This window comes from Numenius arquata, chromosome W (assembly GCF_964106895.1).
Source record: "Numenius arquata chromosome W, bNumArq3.hap1.1, whole genome shotgun sequence".
NCBI classification, from domain to species: Eukaryota; Metazoa; Chordata; class Aves; order Charadriiformes; family Scolopacidae; genus Numenius; species Numenius arquata.
Window position 1 is genome coordinate 8,186,381 of NC_133615.1, and position 22,474 is coordinate 8,208,854.

Sequence of the window (22,474 nt, forward strand, 5' to 3'; positions counted from 1 at the left end):
CCACTTGGCTGCCTTCGACTCCAGTTCATATTGCAGTTCTAGCATGTCTGGCACAGCAGCACTCAGTGGGGGTGTGACTTCATTCAGGCCACGATAGTCTGCTGTTAGCCGCCAGTCACCATCAGACTTGCGCACTGGCCATATCGGGCTGTTAAAGGGTGAGCGAGTCTTGCTGATCACTCCTTGGGTCTCCAGCCGACGAATCAGGTTCTGAATGGGAATCAAAGAATCACGGTTAGTGCGATACTGTCGTCGATGCACCGTGGAAGTAGCAAGTGGTACCTGCTGTTCTTCAACCTTCAGCAATCCTACCACAGAAGGGTCATCTGAAAGGCCAGGTAAGGTAGACAGCTGTGTAACACCCTCAGTCTCTACAGCTGCTATACCAAAAGCCCACCCATACCCTTTCGGGTCTTTGAAATACCCTCTCTTGAGGTAGTCTATGCCAAGGATGCACGGAGCATCTGGGCCAGTCACAATAGGATGCTTTTCCCAATTATTCTTATTCAAGCTCACTTCAGCCTCCAGTACAGTCAGTTCTTGAGATCCTCCTGTCACTCCTGCAATAGTGACTGATTCTGTCCCTCTATGATTCGATGGCATTAGGGTACACTGTGCACCAGTGTCCACCAGGGCTCTATACTTTCGTGGCTCTAATGTGCCAGGCCATCGAATCCACACAGTCCAATAAACTCGGTTATCCCTCTCCTCCTCCTGGCTGGAGGCAGGGCAACCCTAATGCTGAGGACAGCATCTCCAATTGCAAGGTGAGTTCCTGTCTGGACAGGGGCAGTGCATATTCTGAACTGGAGCAGCCATATTCATGTAACCATCCTTTCTTCTGTTTGCTTTACCTTGCAACTCAAGCACTCGTGACTGTAGGGCTGAAGTAGGCTTTTTATCCCATCTCCTCATGTCCTCTCCATTATTGCAGAGGCAAAGCCACAGGAAACCTCGGAACGAGTCCTGTTTCCCTTTGGTTGGTCTCATAGGAGGGCGTTTTTTCTTAATGGCTGCAACTCTGGTCTTAACTGCAGCTTGGGTCTGAGCAGGCACCTCAGTCTGAGCTGCAACTTGGGTCTGAGCAGGAGCTTGAGCCTGAGCTGCAACTTGAGCCTGAGCTGGAGAAGAGTAAGATTCTCTCCCAATCTCAGCAAGTTTTTCAAGCAGTTTGTGAAAAATTGTCTCGTTTTGCTCAACTATTGCCTTGGTCATTTTCTCTATTGTCTCATTCTGTGTCTTAGCTATATTCTCCATTGTTTCAGTTTGTGTCTTATTCATATTCTCTATGGCCTCATTCTGTGTCTTATTCTGTTCAGCCATCTTCTCAGTTTGTTCAGCCACTTTCTTAGTCAGGTTTTCTATTGCTGCAACACCGATGGGACGAGAGAGACTATCTTCATACTGTCGCACCCTATCAGCGACCTCATTTACAGTTGGGGTATCAGTATCAGATGCTCCCCAGACCATTGTTGACAAAGCGTGGGAATACACTGATGGTGCACTCTGCACAAACTTTTTCAACAAAGGTCGTTGACACGGCATCTCATCAGGATTTATAGTCACTTGCCAATCACCATAAATCACTTCTCGAACAGCCAGTTCTCTCAGGTATTTAATACCTTTCTCCATGCTGGTCCGTTGCCTTGGACGGCTTTGGATATCATCCTTAAAGGGATATCTGCTCTTTACAGCTGATAACAGTCGCCTCCAGAGACTGAGAACCTCTGCCTTATTCCCAATCGCTTTATCAATACCTCCCTCTTTGGCCAGATTTCCCAGCTGGCTGGCTTCTCTACCATCTAAGTCTATGGAATTAGCTCCACTGTCCCAGCATCGGAGCAACCAAGAGAGAAGTGGCTCCCCATCATGACGAGTAAAATCCTTCCTCAGATTTCGCAAATCCTTTAAGGACAAAGAGTTAATAATTACATCTACATCTGAGGCATCATCCTGTATCGAGGCTGGCTGAGAAGGACCCTCTCCCCTATCTACCTGAGAAGGGGCTGTTGACTGTGTTGTAAGAGGGTGCTTTCCTTTATCTACACCAGACGGACCCTGTCCTGCATCTTCATCAGAGGAACCCTCTCCCTTGCTCTCTGGCTTGGGCATGTCCTTGTCGTAAGGGGCAGGGGACCGAGCCGACCTCTTTTTCTGCTTCCTGGTCACCGGAGCAACTTGTGCCGGTTCTGCTGGCGCTGGGGGAGCGGCAGGGCTCGGGTTGGGAGCTGGAGCAGTGACAGCGCTGGCTGTCGGGGCCGGAGCGGCCGGTGCAGCTGCGGGCGGGGGAGGGGCTGGCGACGGAGATGCGGGGGGTGCGGGCGGCGGAGCCACTTTTACCGCCGGCTGCGGAGTGACCGGGGCCGGGCCGGGCCGGGGCGCGGCTTGTGCCGAAGCCGGTGCCGGAGCCGGTGGGGGGGCGACCGCTGCCGCTGGGGCCGGTGTCGGCGGGGCCAGGGGCGTGGCTTTCGCCGGGGCCGGAGCCTTGGCTTGTGCCGGTGGCTGTGGGGGAGCAGCCGATGCCGTTGGCACCGGTGTCGGCGTGGCCTTGGCCGGTGCCGCTGGCTTGGGCCGGGGCCGGGGCCGGGGCTGGTTCTGTTTGTGTCTGAGTAGCAATAGTGCATGTCACACAATGCTCACTTCTGCACTGACATTTCATAGCAAATACTGCCTGCATTACATTCAGTGAAATCGACAGCACTATTACAATTAAGTGACCGTAACAATAATCACAATCGTTCTCCAAAGAGCCCACAGGTTTCTCATCCCCTAATTCCGTTGGTATCACTTTGGGATAATCACTAAGAGGCAAGGTAAACTTTCCCCAGCGAAAATCCAAAGTGTGATTAGCAACAGAATCCATCACATGATGCCCAAGATATGCAGGTACCATAGCAATCCAACTGACCACATTATACATCTGGAGGCACATCCACACGAATACAGCACGCTTGACCCACCGCATCCAAACACAAAAAACAAATAAACCTTTCGATATATTCGGCCAGTTTAACACCACTGTGTCAATGAACTTCATACAAAGCTCTCTAAAAATACCATATACAATATTCTGTAGGTACGACATGATGTAAGCTGTCGGTTCTCCCTGAGCAAGCTGGAATTCAAACTATTCAGGCAATCTTATTAAATCACAGTCGTCGTGCCCCACGTTGGGCACCAATAAATCTGTCGTGGTTTCGGCTGAATTTACCAAAACCGGACCGACAGATGGCCCTTCCCCCCCCCCCTTCCCCCCCCTAAAAGAGGAGAGAGGAGGAGAAAGAGATAAGGAGATTCAGAAGTTTAGAATGAACTAAACTACTTTAATGAAGAATTAATATTAAAATAAAAATAAAGAAGAAAATAATGAAATAGATACAATATATACAAAACCCTATCAAGCTCCCAGGATGACAGTCACGTCACCGGCAGGCACTGGGGAAGTCCCAGACTGGACTCAGTGACGAATGGGAACTGGATTCCAGCTCTGGAGTCAGGAACACACGGATCGGGATCAAAGGCAGATGAACAGACAGAGTCCTCTCTGGACGTCGGCCATCGCAGGAAGGGCTGACCCTTTGATCCCTCAGCCTTTATACTGAGCATGGGGCAGATGGGATGGAATACCCCAGTTGGTCAGGTTTGGGTCACCTGTCCTGTCCACTCCTCCCCACCGATGTGACCCCTTTACGTTTTTTCCGTTTCCGACCCTCTAAAGGGGCAAATAACGAAATTGGCTGCCCTTGGTTGTTATAGCAATAAGGATAAGCAAGGGCCTCCCTGCACACCATCCCTTGGCATGGAGCACAAACATTGGGCTGATCACTCTGAGAACGAGCAGTTTTCTCCACAATATGCCGTTAATTTCAGAGAGTTAGAGGAGGCCTAGCTAGGATGTAAAGTTACAGAACAGAAAATTGGTTCGGTTCTACCTCAAACCGGGACACAGTTGTTACAATCTAATTATACATTGATTCAAGATTTATTGCCTACCCCCATCGGAATTAATCTTACATTGCTGAAGTAACTACTATGACAGGATGACCTGTGTCGACTGCTGGAATGCATCTGAAACAATGGACACAAAATTCTAATCACCATTCATCATGAAACAGAAGAGATACACAGTGTCTTGGAAAGAGTGAAGAAGGATGGAGAACACCACTGGTCGGAAACTCTTCTTGGATGGTCACCGACAGCAACTGGAGTGTTTAGTTATATGCTTCACTCAGTTGTGATTTTACTAACTAACATTAATATGTCTATTGCTTATAATCATATTGTATATAAAGGTTTGGTACATGATAAAACAAATAACCCAACTCTAACCACCCAAAACATACAAGCTAATACATAGCCAATAGCAATACTTCACTATCTACTTACCGTGGACCTGTAAGCACATAAATTATCAATATACTGTTTATGGCACAGAGGCAAGAGGTGACCATACCACCACTCTGTGAGAAAAAGATCAATTGACTGTAGTCACTGGGTGGATTGTGATGGTGTGCTTCCTCCCTGCCCCCGAACCTGACCTTGATCTCCCATAACCCTGCCCAAGTGATAACCATCTGTGGTGATCATAATGGGTGCATCTATTCATGATGGCTGCATCTGGCTCAACATGGTTTCAGGGAGACAGATAACAACACAATAGCCAAGGGCTAACTTGAGCAATGCGCCCACCTAACCGCCTACTGTGGTCAATAGGCAAATATGACTATAAGTCAATCATCTTACTCCCATAAATAATGAACACCTCAAAAGCCTTTGGAGCTCTCCTGAACGGCAGTGGGTTGCACACCAGGACCTCCCCTTGGGTAGGGACACCTCTCAAGGTTACTTCTCAAGATGCAAAGATTCCTTGCTGCAACAGATTCTTGGTAAGTGATTAAAAGCATGCTAAACTGAAATCTTAGCTAAGTGATATAAAGGATTGATTGCACATATATAATCCTTTAGACATAAACCACTGACCAAGTCTGGGACTAGGATTGGATCCAGCTGCACCCAGACTCCTCTCTGAGAAGGAGTTTAGAAAGCAAGGGGGTCCTTTCTGAGCCTCGTGAATCAAAGACAGGGTCTCCCTGAACAGTTTTGTCTGACCCTGTCCTCCATGCAGTAAATAACCAAGTGTACTTTGCCATTGAATCTTGTTAAATCACTGTTGCATTTACTGACAAACTTTGTTAAATCATTGTTTTATATCAAAAAATGTATCACTGCTTCTCTCTTACAAGTGAAGTGCATTACTCCTTCCACGACAGGATAAGAAGGAATAAGAGGTACAGTACCATTTAGTTCCTATGCAAAGCTAATAATAATGACCAATAAATTATGTTTAGTGAATTGGCAAGGATGTTTAGCATCTTAAGTTGCTATACTTCATATGCAGCTGTGTGTTAGGTTTGACCTTGGCTGGCCACCAGATGCCCACCAAGCTGCTCTACCACTCCCCCTCCTCAGCTGGACACAGGAGAGAAAATATGACAAAAGGCTTGTGGGTTGAAATGAGGACAGGGAAATCACTAAGCAATTACTGTCATGGGCAAAACAGACTCAACTTGGGGAAATTAATTTAGTTTATTACCAAATAACAATAGAGTTGGGTAATAAGAAATAAGAACAAATCTAAAAATGCCTTCCCCCCAACCCTCCCTTCTTCCTGGGCTCAACTTCACTCCCGATTTCTCTACATTCCCCCCCAAGTGGTGCAGGGGGATGGGGAATGGGGGATGCGGTCAGTTCATTTTCTCTCCTGCTCCTTCCTCCTCATGCTCTTCCCCTGCTCCAGCGTGGGGTCCCACCTACAGGAGGCGTTCCTCCACGAACTGCTCCAACGTGAGTCCTTCCCAAGGGCTGCAGTTCTTCACGAACTGCTTCAGCATAGGCTCTCCACAGGATCACAGGTCCTTCAGGCACATTCTCCTGCTCCAGCATGGGGTCCTCCATGGGCTACAGGTGGATATCTGCTCTACCGTGGATCTCCATGGGCTGCAGGGGGACAACCTGCTTCACTTGTCTTCACCACGGACTGCATGGGAATCTCTGCTTGGGCTCCTGGAGCTCCTCCTCCCCCTCCTTCACTGACCTTGGTGTCCGCAGAGCTGTTTCTCTCACATAGTCTCACTCCTCTCTCCCCCAGCTGTTGTTGTGCAGCAGTTTTTTCCCCTTCTTAACTATGTTATCACAGAGGCTCTACAACCGTCACTGATTGGCTCAGCCTTGGCTAGGGGTGGGTCTGTCTTGGAGCCAGCTGCACTGGCTCTGTTGGACATGGGGGAAGCTTCTGGCTTCTGCCCCCCCCCCCCCCCCCCCCCCAAACCTTGCCACATAAACCCAATATAAGCTGCAATAATGTAAGCTTTAGATGATAAATGACTTTCCAATCTCATTTATTCTATGAAAAAAAATATCTTTGTTGAAGTCTTACTGCCTAAGATGATTGCTGGTACTGTGGGATAAGGGAAACCCATGCTTTTGTGAGGACTGTGGGAGATCCTAAGCAGGGATGTTTTGAACAGGTATGGCTTATGGAAAACAAATACTTTTAAAATGATCACTTTTTAATTAATCCAGAAGTGAGTGTTTTATGAGTCTTGATTAGTTTAGACAATTAGAAAAGTGCACATCATAGTGAAGACAAAGTACACATGCAAGATGTTTAAGTATGTGCAAGTATTTAAGGATTTAAGTTTTTCTTTGTTCAGAGCTTTGAGAAGCATCTGCTGCTCAGAGGGAAAGTGGAACAGGGTTACAGGGAACAGATGCAAATTCAGTCACTTTGAACGGGAGCACTTACTGCACTGACTGTAATATACTGCCCAACAGTTTTTAGGAGCAATCTGATGGACTACTGGTTCTTAAAAACTTCAGATAAATGGGCCCTGTATGGGTGAGGCTTTACCTCACATGTACAATAAGAACATGGGAACTATTGCACAATTTATTTGTGTATGTGTCAGCTGTGGCGCCTTGGGGGCAGGTCAGACAATGTGTACATGGCTTTAGCTGGATGACAGCTATGTTGCTCTTCTCATATGTGGTTGTGGTGGTGCACCCCGGAACCCAGGTGATTCTAAAACTTGTTGCAAGGTTAGACAAGTCCTAGGTCTTGCTGTGAACTCTGCACATGTGTGCTAGCTGCAGGTCTGCCTTCTAGCTCCGTGACTTTGCAAGAGTGCTAACTAGGTACCTGTTGCATATAGAATCATATGTCAGTCTTCAGCTGAAAATGTGCTTGCATGGGAAAACTGGTAAATACTGACACCTGCAGTACATGCGTGGGGACAAACACCAGTATGTGGCAAGGGCAGTGGTGACCTGTTTCACCTAGCTTTCTGTTACTTGAGCTACCTACTGCATTGTGTTGTGCCTTTGCAGGCAAGAATGAGAAACCGACCCCATCTTTGCAATATGAGACCACAGGTACAGGTGCAGTGCGACTGTAGGTGCAGAACACGGTATAATGAAGAGAGGAAGGAGGCAAGCGGGCGGTACGTGCAGCGCTCCTCTAAAAGCAGCTCTCCCTCGCGCCTGGGCCTCATGGAGGGAGACTACAGCTCCCAAAAGCCTTTGCACATCCCGCGCATGCGTACATGAGGATTCGCGCCTCAAGCGTGGCGGCGGTTCCTGCAGCATTAAGCGCGCTCTTTTGCGGGTGGGGGGGGAGGGAACGTAGTCATGGGTCGGACTACAACTCCCAGCGGCCCCTCATAAATCTCGTGTGTGCGCACGGCTCTGGCCTGACTGCACTCTGCCGTTGTCGTCGTAGGGGTGTGTGTGTGTGTGTGTGTGTGTGTGTGGGGGGGGGGGGGGGGGGGGAGAGGAAGGGAGCGAGCGCGGTAGCGAGGAGGGGGTTAGAGTTGAGAGTTTAGCCGCCGCTGCCGTTGTTGTTGCCTGTTTGGACTCATGATTCCTATATGCCCGGTAGTTTCGTTCACCTATGGTAAGTAATGGCGCTCGGTGTTTATGTGTGTCCGTGTGCGTGGGTGGGCGTCGGTGAGGGGAAGGGGGAGGCGGCCCGCGCGTAGGGTGGGGGAACGGGGAGGGGGATCCTGAGGCGCTGTGTCTGACCTGGCGCTCGCGCGCTTTTTCTGTCTCTTTTCTGTCTGTCCCCTTCTCTTCCTTCCCCTCCCCCCACTTCGCCTCCTCCTCCTGCCGGGCCTCCTGTCATGGCCCCGACTGCCGCCGCCGCCTCTGCCTCATGGTTATCGTCGCCGCAGTACCCAGCCGGCTGGGAGAAGATGCCAAAATGGCCACCGGCAACTACTTTGGTTTCACCCATAGCGGGGCTGCTGCCCAGTATAGGTAACCGCCGCGACCCCTCCCTGCCCCTCTCGCTATTCGGTCCCGGAGCCACCTCTCTCCTTTTTGCCTCTGGTCCCGTGTCCCTGACCGGGATCTCTCCGCCCCCTCGGGGGTGAGTTCTCGGGACTGGCTCCCATCCCCCGCCCCGCGTGGGGAATCTCTTCTGCACCCTGCTCCTCCGGCATGGTTGTGCTTGGGATCCTTCCGTTTGTCTGCCCCGCCCGCGGGTGTGTTTTCTTACCCTCCTGGTAAAGGCCTCCCTTTATTCCCAGTCGTGTGAGGGTGGGGAGGTGGAGCCGGGCACCACGGAGGAGGAGGAGAATCAGCGGCAGCATCAGGTCCTTAAATTAAAATGGCCACTTGCGTTCAACAACATCAGCGAGTTACTGTCTGCCGCCCCCGGGCCCTTCTTCAACTTCAGGGAAGATGGGCTTTGTTTCCCAAGTTTTTGCCTCCCCCCTATGTCAGTGTGGGAGGATGGAATCCTTTTTAACATAGGTTAAAATTACACTGACCCAACCTATGGGAGACTGCATAGTAAGGGAAGAGCTGAAGCACCAGAAAACACAGGGGACTGTCTCGTTCCCCTGAAGCAATGCTATAATTACTGTCACTCAGAAAGTAGATAAGGTATTTTTGGGGTCAGGCACCTTTTGAAAAGGTTTCCTACTTAAATATCTAAGACCAAGAGCAGGTCTTAAAGTGGAACTCAGGGGTCTGTAACTGTACATCTTGTATAGACATACTGCCTTAAATCTTTGTATCTTTGTACTCGTGCATTCAAATTCTGTATCAGTGTTAGTAATTGGTAGCACCTATTATCTCACTCTTTCTGAAATCAAATTACTTGATTTGGCAAAAAACACATCCAGTCAGGAACATCTTAACATTTTTTTGCTTTTATTGAAGTAGTACCTTGAAGTCCACGTTTAAATCTACATTCTTCACTTCATAAATCTGTAATAAAGAACTTCTTGACTCTGAAGTTTTGGTTAATGGGAAAAACAGAATAATAAAGCAAATATATGAGGGGTTATTAACAAATGAATGCAGATGTGTGCTACTGTTAACTAGCTAATCAAAATGGCATACCTGAGAGTTTTATGAATATACAGTTTTATGGGGGTCTTGGAATGACTCCCAATCTATTCTTTACTGAAAATGGACATAAAGTACATTAATTTTCATTTTCTCCAATGTATAATAGTTAAAGGAGAGGATTAAACTTAGTTTAGAATTGGCCGAGTATAATCCTTGTATATTTTATATTGGTATCGGGATTAATATTGGTTCTTTAGTGTTATTGTTAATTCTTTAGTCTTATCCTATTAAATCTATTTATATTTCAACCCTTGTGTTTCTTCGTGTTCCCCAATTCCCCTTTCTGGTGGGGAGGTATCATTGGGTGATAGAATAATTGTCTAAACGACAATAAATTGTTATGGGTTTTCTCAAACCATAATGATGGGGTATGAAGGAGTTTCGAAATAGCATAGAGGAATTTTTTTGTGTGAGTAAATAAACATATTTTTTTAAGTGAATAATAAACTGAGATTCATATAACTGCACTTTTGAAGTGGAGGTTAATTTTTTTTAAATTATTATTCCTTTTATTGTGTAGCTGAGGTCGTCTATAGGCTGAAGAACCTGAAATACTCATTTGAAATTTCCTTTTGAATTGCAATATACAAACGTATAATTGGAATAAAGTTAAAGTTCAAAACTGTTTTCATAGTTAATCCAAAATGCGTTCTTGAGAAAATGGAAAAAATGATTGAAAGAAGCTTTTTCCTTTGCTATCACAAGCACAAGATATTATACCATTTGTGTATCAGTAAAAGACTCTGTATCTTATAAATGATTTGTATATTTGCCACATCTGAAAGCATGCTGACACAGCAATCGGTGTTAAAGCAGTCCTTTCATAAGAATGAATTTAATATTTTGAGCAGAACGCGGGAGTCACTTAAATGTCTAAAAGGGAGCTTACCTTCATGAAGCAGGTTTGGCAGGTCCTTAGTAGCTTGTTTACGGAGTTCTACAAAATGTATGTTCCACTCCAATATATTTGAGAAAGAGATGATGGTGGCAGGGGAAGATAATAAAAGATTTAATATTGCAACAAATCCTCTAAGATTGTTAACAGTATTCAAAGTAACAGTTTATAGAATAACAAAATTCCTGTGTCATTAGAAACTAGGATAATAGAGAATACAAACAGATGTTTATCTGTGCAGTTAATATATAGATGAGTCTCATAAATCTGCCAAAAAAAAAAAAAAAATTCTGACCACAGAACTAATCCACAGATTTTAAAGAAGTTGCTCAAAATAGCAAGTTGCTTTAGGAGGGCAAATCAGACACTTGAAACCGAAGACATTAGTTTTTTGATATGCCATTTAGAAGTCGTAGTGCTGTAGTTTTTATAGTAAGAGAAACTTTCATAATAATCACGTTACTAGATAAGTTTTTTGGAGGTTATATCTTGACAAAATGGCTGTCAGAAATTCTGGTGCACTGGGAGAACTTCAGGCTGCAACTTTAAAGGAATCTCAGTCAGTGCTCCCTAATGATGATATATGTAGGATCCTGTTGATTTCAGCACTTAATTCAGCAAAGTGCAAAAAAGCTGTGCAATTCTCTTTAGGATAAAAGCCTTTCTTGGAATGTCTCAAAGTATGAAACTTAAATCTTCATCTGGAGACAGGCAGAAGAAAAACTTTGTATCAGAAAGAAGAGTCTAGATAGTTTCTGATAATAAATGATTTCAAAGCAGAAAAATCTGCTATATTAAATATTTGAAGCATGCTTGTAGTAAAGGTTTTCTGTATTTAATTCTAGACTTGTTGTAGACCAGTATAAACCTTGTTGGAATTCCAGTTTCTCAAAATGACAATATTCTAATTAGCATTAATCGTAGTGAAGGGAAAATGTATTAGAACTATTGGGTTCAGGGAAATAGCTTCTTAAAATTTTTTCTCTTCTTTCATCCCTTTCATGATTATGCAGGCCCACTGTATCTCCTGTGACCACAGTAGATTTTTCCTATATAATCTTATAATAATCAAAACACACACCATATGTTAATATAGGTGTGTCTCCATTCATGACTAAAAAGTCTGCACCACTTGTTTCTCAAATGTCTCCACAAAGGGTTTATGTGGTTTATCCTGCCAAAAACATTGAGCGCTACTTTTTTACACTATTTGAAATTCATGGTAAACAACATAAAGCACCTACTGTTGCTTGCACATGTTGTACAATATTTTAACGTTATAAAGGTTGCCTGAAAGCAATGTTAAAAATGTTTAAAAAAACAAAACGCAAACCAAAATGCAGTTTCACAGTCTGCATTACTACTTTAAAGACTATACTCCCTAAGAAATATATTTCTCTAGCTTTTTTTATATGCTGTTTACTCAGAGTACCTACTTTTGATTAGTCTTTAAATGTAAGAACACGCAATCAGTCAGCTGACATCTGGTGGATTTTCAGATAGAAGCATTAGCATTTCTACTAACCTTATACTGGAGTCTGTGCCGCCTCCCTTTTAAGTGCATCTCCTTGGCATTAGGATCATTAAAACTGCATTCACAAAGTTTACAGTGAAAGCGGATCACCTTTCCTTCATCATTTCTTACCTGGAAAATAAAGTTTAACACGTTTGGCTTTTTTTTTTTTTAAAAAAAACCCAACCAAAGCAAGCTGATGTAAAAATTAATCTAATTCAGTGACACTGGATAACGTCTACCCATCTCAAAACACGCTAAAAAGTTCACACGGTAACTGAAAGCAAAATAGAACTTTCAATTATGACAAACACACCATTGTGTTTGGTAATGAACAAAGAACAAAGTTCTTCCATTACAAAGAGTACACAGCTTTAAACTCTAGCGTGGACATATTGATTGAATAATTACAAACCTGCAAATGATGAAAAATTTACATCAGACTTCATCCACACATCTCATGCCACCCACATGAAGAATGACCCATTGAGCTCAAAAGAAACATGCACAATACAAAAATGTAAACATATGCACAAGCCTTTGCAGGTTCAATGCCTGGTCACTCTTATCTTCAAGGAGGACCCAGGGAATTACAGGCCAGTCAGCCTCACCTTGACCCCTGGGAAGGTGACGGAGCAGCTAATCCTGGAAATCATTTCCAGGCACATTAAGGACAAGAAAATCATCATCAATAGGCAGCATGGCTTCACCAAGGGGAAGTCCTGCTTGATCAACTTGATAAACTTCTGCGGTGAAATGACCAGTCTGGTAGATGAGGGGAGAGCAGTTGATATTGTCTACCTGAACTTCAGTAAGGCCTCTGACACAGTCTCACTGTAATATCCTCATAGAAAAGCTGTTGATGTGTGGGCTGGATAAGCATACAGTGAGGTGGATTGAAAGCTCATTCCTCATCCTTCACATGAAGGATAAATTAAAATTTGTCCAAGGAATATAGTCTTAACATTAAATACTGATATTTGAAGCAGTTATAAAGGCCAGATGTTAGATCTTGGATTTGGGAAATTCATGAGTAGTGTGTGCAGGAGTTGATAACGTATTTACTGTTGTAACCGTGTAAGCAGTATAGTTCCCTGAATTGACTAGATAAGAAAGGGAATAGATGTCTGGTTTTATTAGTTCATAAATACTAGTTTTCATAAAGCACACTTGAAATCTTAACTTGTTTCATATTTAATCAAAGGCAGCAAAAGAGCTAAGTGCCCTTTATAAACCTGTAAATAATGGATTAGAAGCATTCTTGTTCCTTTCAGTGTTGTCACTGAACAAAATTTCCTGCTGCCCTGCTCAAAATTCTTTGTGTGCACTACCCAGTAATAACATAATCACCTAATGAGAGAAGCATCAGATTATGGAAATTTCTCTGAATATTGCAATACCTTTGTACTTTCTGCTAGTGGTGGTATTGGGGCCTAAGCTTATAAACCTGCATGCAATGCAAAACTCATCTGTTACTTATTTAAGTAATTGTATTAATCCATCTATTTAGGAACCTGAAATAAATGTGGAATTTGGTGATACTAGTCCTTTTTACTTTGTGTGTGTGCGCGTGTGTGTGCGCGCGTGTGTGTGCGTGCTCTGTAGGCCACCTGAACCACTGTGTGTATATTCAGTTTGAAATGAACAACTGAATATCGGCTTGTCTTTCATATGTTAAAAAAAAAGTTAAAAAATAAAAATTAGCATTCTTGATTCAGTGCTGGAGAAGAGACGTAGTTATGTTTTTATTTTAAAGTTGGCTGACTGAAATGTGGGGATGGTGATAGAGAGATAGGGACATTAAGAAATGTTTGGACAGAGAAGTGTGCAAATGTGGTGGTCTCATTTAATTAACCTTGTGTTAAGATTTTGGTTTCTGTTAAGATAAACACTCTTTGAGTGTCTGAGTTTTCATCTTAGTGATGTTCATACTGTGTCCCTTCTCTAATGAGACAGGTCACAGATGGGGAGATTCTTGGGTAGTTAGGAGTGATTTGTTAACTTTGAATTGCTATCCAGTAGCATGAATATTACTGTTGTGGTTTGGGCCTTCACAGATAAAGGCAATTGTAGCAGTTAGGGTCCAGAACCAATCACAGTGTCTGTGCGTTTAGGTTAAGGATGCAGTCATATGGAAGTGAACTACTGCAATTATACCTAGGTTGGAATTCAAGTGCAGTCCATGATGTTACAGGATATTCGAGACTAGTGTGAAACAGCAAAGGAAGGTGAAATGCTGTGGATGGATAAGTTGGTTATTGAGAATTGTTTGGGGGTGGAGTGTTTTTTCACATTTGCTAGTACTTCTAATTAGCTTTACTTTTGTCTTCAGTGCCTGCCCCAGTTATCTCTTCAACTAGATACTGTTTTCAAAAGTATTCAGTCTTTCAGAGATGTTAGGGCTGTAATCCACACAGACCTACTAGCCCAAGCTTAAAGTATCACTAAACATAATACAGACTTGTACTGGTGTACTCCCGCCATACAGCGAGACCTGGACAGGCTGGAGAGTTGGGCAGAGAGGAACCTGATGAAATTCAACAAGGGCAAGTGTAGGGTGCTGCACCTGGGGAGGAATAACCCCGTGCACCAGTACAGGTTGGGGGCTGACCTGCTGGAGAGCAGCTCTGAGAAGAAAGACCTGGGAGTCCTGGTGGACAACAGGATGACCATGAGCCAGCAATGTGCCCTTGTGGCCAGGAAGGCCAATGGCATCCTGGGGTGCATCAGGAAGAGTGTGGCCAGCAGGTGGAGGGAGGTTATCCTTCCCCTCTACCCTGCCCTGGTGAGGCCCCATCTGGAGTACTGTGTCTGATTCTGGGCTCCCCAGTGCAAGAAGGACAGGCAACTGCTGGAGAGGGTACAGCAGAGGGCTACAAAGATGATTAGGGGCCTGAAGCATCTCTCTTGCGAGGAAAGGCTGAGGGACTTGGGTCTTTTTAGTCTGGAGAAGAGAAGACTGAGGGGGGATCTGATCAACGCCTATGCAACAAAGCTGGTGAGGGGTCTGGAGAGCAAGTCTTATGAGGAGAGGCTGAGGGAGCTGGGGTTATTCAGCCTAGAGAAGAGGAGGCTGAGGGCAGACCTTATCGCTCTCTACAACTACCTGAAAGGAGGTTGTAGAGAGGTGGGGGTCGGTCTCTTCTCCCAAGACACAGGCGATAGGACAAGAGGAAATGGCCTCAAGTTGCGCCAGGGGAGGTTCAGATTGGACATCAGGAAAAATTTTTACACTGAAAGGGTTATTAAGCATTGGAATGGGCTGCCCAGGGAAGCGGTTGAGGCACCATCCCTGGAGGTATTCAAAAGACCGGTTGACATAGTGCTTAGTGACATGGTTTAGTGATGTGCTTTTTTGGTTTTTTTCAGTTAGGTTGATGGTTGGACTAGATGATCTTAAAGGTCCCTTCCAACCTAGACAATTCTATGATTCTATGATTCTATGAAATACTTAAAGGGTGGGTGTCAAGAGGATGGGGCCAGTCTTTTTTCAGTGGTGCCCAGTGACAGGAGAAGAGGTAACGGGCACAAACTTGTACATAAGAAGTTCCATCTAAACATGAGGAGGAACTTCTTTACTTTGAGGGTGGCAGAGCCCTGGAACAGGCTGCCCAGAGAGGTGGTGGAGTCTCCGTCTCTGGAGACATTCAAAACCCACCTGGACACGTTCCTGTGCAACCTGCTCTAGGTGGACCTGCTTTGGCAGGGGGGTTGGACTAGATGATCTCCAGAGGTCCCTTCCAACCCCATATCATTCTGTGATTCTGTGGTGGACAACAGGAAGATAGGGACAGTACTGAGTAGGACTTAAGGCTTATTCTGAAGTGAAAATGCGCTACTAGACTTAAACTTATGTTATGAAAAACATTTATTCATCTTAAAGTATCGTGTTATACGCACCCCATTCTAAAATGCATGGGGAATGGAAGTAATCATAGTTGTTTTATAGGATGGATGTACATATATCATAGTGTAAAAACTCCAAATGCTTTCTTTCTGTGAATTTTATGCCCATGCTATCTTGAGTTGTGTCACATCTTAAAGGATACGCGTTTTTAGCAAAAGGGACTTCACTGAATATGACTGAGCTGCATGGTGCTGTTTCTCCTTTGTTCGATCTATGTTAGTGTTAAGTGCTATCTTAAACATGCTGTTCTAGCTTATTTAATGTACACAAGAAGCCTCCAGTAAGTTACTACTGTATATAAAAAAGATTTCAATAGGCTTATTTTAAATCAATGAGGTCTCACTCTCAGAGGAGATATGACAACATTCAAAAGGCAATAAGGGGCTCTGGGTATTTAACATGGGCTGTATGCCAGTATTGCAGTTGACTAATGATGGGGAAACAGAGGAGGTGGTGAGAATTGGGGAGAAAAGGTCCTAATCAGAGGAGCCTTTGTCATTTTTAGGAGGGAAGTCTGCCAACTAGTTTAAATTTGCAACAGGCTCATGTCTTTAGGAACCGAGCACTTGGGGAAACTTTTCTGTTAATGGTATAGTTACGTTCTTTGTAGTTGTAACTTCAAAATGGATTGATGGCTGTAGGCTTAACTCTGGGGTGTTAAATTATGTGTAAAATTTTGTCTGCTACTTAAATGCAACAATGGTAGATTACAGTGTAGTTACATTATTGGTACCTAGAAAAGCAAAATAGTAGCTTAAGGCAGGAAATACAGAATGTTTTAAGAACTGAATACAATTTTCCATACTAGTGAAGTTTCTCTCCTTTTATAGAGAACTTGCCAATTTTAGCATATTTTCTGATTAAGGTCTTCATTAATGATCTGGATGATGGAGCAGAGTGTACCCTCAGCAAGTTTGCTGATGACACAAAACTGGGAGCAGTGGCTGATGTGCCAGAGGGTTGCGCTGCCATCCAGAGAGAGATCTCAACAGGCTGGAGAAATGGGCTGACGGGAACCTCGTCAAGTCCAACAGGGGGAAGTGCAAAATCCTGCACCTGGGGAGGAACAACTACATGCACCAATATATGCTGGGGGCCACCCAGCTGGAAAGCAGCTTGGCAGAAAAGGACCTGGGGGGTCCTGGTGAACACCAAGTTGAACTTGAGCCAACAATGTGCCCTTGCAGCAAAGAAGGCAAATGGCATCCTGGGCTGCATTAGACAAAGTATTGCCAGCAGGTTGAGGGAGCTGATCCTTCCTCTCTAATTCAGCACCGGCGAGGCCACACCTGGAGTCCTGTGTCCAGTTCTGGGCTCCCCAGTGCAAGAGAGACATGGACATACTGGAGAGAGTCCGATGAAAGGCCACAAAGATGATGAAAAGACTGGAGCCTCTCTCCTATGAGGAAAGGCTGAGAGAGCTTGGGACTGTTTAGCCGAGAGATGAGAAGGCTCAGGGGGGATCTTATTAATGTATACAAATACCCAGAGGGAGGGTGCAAAGAGGACAGAGCCAGGCTCTTTTCAGTGGTGCCCAGTGACAGGATCCTTCTGAACATCAGGAAACACTTTTTTTTGGGGGTGGTTTTTTTTTTTTGGTTGATTTTTTTTTTTTACCGTGAGGGTAACTGAGCACTGGCACAGGTTGCCCAGGGAACTTGTGGAGTCTCCCTCCTTGGAGATATTCAAAAGCTGCCTGGACATGATCCTGGGCAACTGGCTCTAGGTGGCCCTGCTTGAGCAGGGGGGTTGGACCAGATGACTTCCAGAGGCCCCTTCCAACCTCAGCCATTCTGTGATTGTTTCATGTTGAATAAATTTTCAGTAAAATAGTTAAAAAATAATCCAAGTTTTCATATCAATACCTCTTCCACATAGTCATGGCCCACTGGCTGGACATCGCTTTGCAAGACAGCAAGAGTCGTAGGAGTCACTGGTTCAGCTGCTGTGTCTGGTTTTACTTCCTGTGTTTGTACTGTAGAAGCAGTTGTTGTTTTAACACTTTCAGCTGATTTCATTTCTTCCAGTTTACTTCCTGTCGTCTGAAGCTTATTACCACCTAGAAATCAAAAAAGTTAAATCGTTAACTTTCATAAAATGAGAATATAATTACACATGATATGCAAACTGAAGGCTTTATTTGCAAGTATCAATGTTCTGGTCAAAGCATTATCAGTCTTTTAAAATTAGTTAAACCTTAAACATATTTTAAATACAATGAAAGGTTTTTTTAAAAAAAAGTTTAACAAAAAAGTTATTTAAACAGTTTTTTAGTTTAGTTTAGCTTAGTTTAGGAAGAAAAACTTTTGCTTTATATAGTTGCAATTTTCATCATTCATTTTCATGCTTTTTCAAAAGAGAGAGGACTAAATGGGAACAACTCAGCAAATATATTTCAATCATCTTTTTTTTTTTGTCAGATTTTTTTTTTGTAAATGGATCCAAAAAAGTACTTCAAAACCTTATAATGTTTTTACTAACAAAGGTAGTATTCTCTCAGTGTTGCAACTGCATAGGTCTTTCCTTCAAGAGCAGGGTAGCTTATTGTTGAACAACTGCTTCCTGTCTCTAAATGTCTGTCATGCTTATTTCAAAAGTTTCCACTGTTAGATTTCCAGTGTTACAAGGATGTTTCAATTGCCCAGTTGTCAACTGCCAACCTACTCCAGGTTGTCTTAACAGCCCAGGCTGTAAACTGAAATTAGGACCAACGGGAATTATAAACTGCAATACTCCAACAGCTACTACATAAGAAACCAAAGGTGGGAGGCTTCTTATGAAGGTGGGAGAAGCCTCCAAGAGAGGTCAGGTGGAGACAACAGGGCAGAAAACACCATAAATTGTGAAGCAAAACTTTTATATACACGCTTATTTTCACCTATCAGTAATCCTCTTAAACACAACAGAGTTACTCATGCATAAAGTTAACTAAATAAATTTGTATTTGTTGCACTAAGATCTTTAAAAAAAATAGAATAGGTTAGGTTTCAAAATAAAGACTGACTTCTGTACTTGCCAACAAAGTTTATTTTCGGTGTAGATATTTTCTTTACAGCTATATTAGCAGTGGTTGAAGATGTTTTGTTGTTGGATGCCATGTTAAGTGGTGCGTTTACTGTGGGAGTAAGAATTTTCACCACAGAGGATGCAACAGAGGAGTTCACAGTGCTGCTGCTAGTTGCTATATTTGAAGCAGAGGCGGTTGGTTTGGAAGCAAATGTGGATGTTGAGGAAGTAGCTTGGGTAACCACATTAGGTTCAGTTGAAGGAATGGGTTTGCCAAGTTTTGTGTGCAGCTTTACTACCTATAAGAATAAAGAGAAATTCATAATATGATCTCACTGGGATAACTATAAAAAATGAACTTGTTATAGGTTATGGAAGCTTTATCAGAAACATCAATATCACTAAAAAAACAAGCCCTAAAAAGTTATTGCTTCTTCACAAAAAGTGATCGGGGGGGGGGAAGGACACGTAAAAGTTCTTGTCATCTGTAACAAGGAAGTAGTTAATAGTTATCTCAGATTGCTTATTTCCATTAGAGATTCAGACATTTACTCCAAAAGCTGTGTAGACTAGAACAGAAAGCCAATAAACTCACAAGCCGGTAAAACTCAAGGAAACATTTTACTCAAACTGTTTCAATGTGACTGTTTTGTTGCCTACCCCTTAGACAAAGGGGGTTTTTGTTTGTTTGGTTTTTTGGGGGTTTTTTTTAAGCACTTAAGGAGGACGCAAGAGGCATATTTCAGAGCTCTTTAGTGTCTCATAGAAAGTCAAGAAGTAATAAGCAGAGGCCTTTTCACAACATGCTTGAGAGAGAATAATACTTCTTTTTGGTACAGCTGACCATCACCTGAAAAAGCAATGCATGTAGTCCGTAAGAGCAAAACATGCAAAATGAAAAGTAAAGACTGGGTTTGAAAGTAGCAGTAAAACCAAAAAACATCAAAACAAATCTGCTAGACATGCTTTTAATGCAAACACATGTACATAATCATGATATGCACACAACTGTATACATACACTTTAGGTTTTTGTTCTTATTTTTTAAGCATGTTCCCCATCAGAATACAGACATATTAATGTCACATAATACTATAAATTTAAGTTCAAGCAACTCTTCAAAATTACTTTTTTTTTTTCAGTAGAATGCACAAGATCCTTCAGTGTACCAAAGAAATGGGGTCCTTTTAGGTTGTCATCAATGTAAAGATGAAATATCAATTAGCGTTAGTTCGCGACTATCTACGAGGAAGAGAAAGCGACGTCCAAATATAAAAGGTAATATATACCATACTCCATATACCTATGGAGTTACTGGGCACAACCCAAAAGTTTAATGGCTCAACTTAATGAAAGAAGAACACTAGGCAAATCTATCTAAATTATATTTTTTGTTCTTGTACTAACAAAAAATATTGGGAAATTGTTTTAAATTTGCTACGAGTTTTATTTATTTTAATAGGAATGATGTTACTGATGCCACTTGTACAGTGTTCTGAGATACAAAAAGAGCTATAAAAGCTGAATATTGATAACGTATCTGTTGCTGACATTAATCTTGGCAGAGTTATGGGCGCAGGTTGCCCAGGGAACTTGTGGAGTCTCCCTCCTTGGAGATATTCAAAAGCTGTCTGGACATGATCCTGGGTAACTGGCTCCAGATGTCCCTGCTTGAGCAGCGAGATTGGACCCCCAAATGACCTCCAGAGGTCCCTTCCAACCTCAGCCATTCTTTGATTCTGTGATTTTGACAGGGAAAATGTTAGTAGCTGGTACTTTTTCAGGCAGACATAACATCTCAAGCTCAGTTCTTTGTCTTGCGTTATCACTGTGAACATGTCTGTTAACTAGACTTGAATAAAATCAATGTTTTGATAATGCAGGAGGCAGTACTGGCATTGAACTGTCCATTGTGTGCAACTGAGTGAAGAGAGGTAGATACGGAGCATATATTTGCATGACTGTTACAGACACTTGCAGTTATGTTGTGATGTACAGTGAGGAAAACATTGCAGAATGTGATTGGATTTCAATCAGGTAGTGAGACTAAATGTGAAGATGAACAAAGCAGTAAGGGTGCTGTTATGGTTTGAGAAAACCCATAACAATTTATTGTTGTTTAGACAATTATTCTATCACCCAATGACCCCTCCCCACCCAGGAAGGGGAATCGGGGAACACAAAGAAACACGAGGGTTGAAATATAAATAGATTTAATAGGATAAGACTAAAGAATTAACAATAACACTAAAGAACCAGTATTGACCCCGATACCAATATAAAATATACAAGGATTATACTCAGCCAATTCTATCAGTAGGAAGCTGTGCACTCCCAGCAGTGGACAACAAATGTCGGACACTGTGAGCGCAACGGCTTTGGGAGGAAGGGAAGGCCTCAGGGGTCCGGCACCGGGGCAAGGGGTTCTCTGGACCGCTGCCATCAAGGGAGAGAGACCTACGCAGCAAACGTTCTAATTTATATTGAATGTGACGTTCATGGTATGAAATACTCCTGTTGGCAGGCCTGGGTCAAGTGCCCAGGCCTCGCTCCTCCTCATCCCTGCACCTGGCAAGGCTCGAAAACACCGAGACCTTGAATCCCACAGAGCCTGGCTGGCTATAAGGTAAATATTTTCACAAATTTAGACACTAGAGTCTTCGAAAAGCGCAGTTTTCCCCAGCATTAGAAGAAAAGTTAGTCCTGTGTCGCTTAACCCAGGACAGGTGTATTGAAAACAAAACATGAGGATATTCACATGAGGATATTCATCTTTGAGTTATTGATAGTATATGGCTAGCTATCTATTAGCAGTCGGTATTTTTTGTTTTTAATGGAATGACACGAGGATGCTTTTAGAAACAAGAGGAATGGAAACTCGAAAATTACTACAGAGAACTTTTTTTTCTTCTTTTCTTTTTTTTTTTTTTTTAGTCCGTGTGTAGTTAAACCACAGAATATGTTACCAGGAAGAGAGGATTGCACATGTGCATGCCTTCAGGTCTAGTGAATTGCATTACAAATGTTCTGTTCACAAAGTTATAATAATAGGAAATAATTGTCATTAAAGTTCTAAAAAGATAAATTCAGTCTTTGAAATTTTATGCCTATAGTGAGTGACAGACTCTAGAAAAACAGAAGTCTCTTCTAAAACACAGCTTACTGTAGCGCAATATTTCATTTCACCATTTTATGCTGTTTATTGTCAAGTGTGTTTAAGAGAAAAAAGCTAATTTGATTATTTTTTTTTTAATTATTATTATTTTGTTTTTACTTTACTCTGCCCAGGTTCCTTTAAAACACCTGAAACTTCATCTGAGCAGTTACTCGGTAGTGCCTCTTCCTAGGTTTAGAAACTGAAGCAGCAGATTATAGTGCTTCTTTCAGTTTTTGGAGAGTTAGGTCATACTTGTTTCAGTCTTCATATCCCTGAAAGAAAAATAGCAAAATTTTATTTTTTTGCTCTTCTGATACTAATAGAGTATTCTATGAAACTTTGAGAAATCTGGCAGTTAGGTCTCAACAAGTATGGTTTCCTTAATGCTAAAATGTCCAAATATTCCTAACAGTTAGAATTCGAGAAATAAGCGCTTAATTAGCATGTGGGGGCTTTTTTGGTTTGTTTTGGGTTTTGTTTTAGTTCAAGTTATTTCACTGAATTTCACTGAATTTTTTTTAGAGTTGGAAGGGACCATATAGATCATCTAGTCCAACTCCCCTGCTGAAGCAGGATTGCTTA

At 42.9% G+C, this 22,474-nt stretch overlaps 1 protein-coding gene across 1 annotated transcript in view; it reads left to right on the forward strand.

Moving 5' to 3' along the window:
• The first annotated feature begins 7,767 nt into the window (after positions 1 to 7,767).
• The window catches only part of LOC141476549 (zinc finger RNA-binding protein-like), a 73,130-nt gene continuing 58,423 nt past the window's right edge, over positions 7,768 to 22,474 (forward strand). Inside the window, exons 1-2 of the mRNA XM_074165230.1 lie at positions 7,768 to 7,951; positions 8,229 to 8,313. Of these exons, the coding sequence (XP_074021331.1) occupies positions 7,915 to 7,951; positions 8,229 to 8,313 (122 nt within the window). The 5' untranslated portion in view covers positions 7,768 to 7,914. The remainder of the gene's footprint in view (positions 7,952 to 8,228; positions 8,314 to 22,474) is intronic.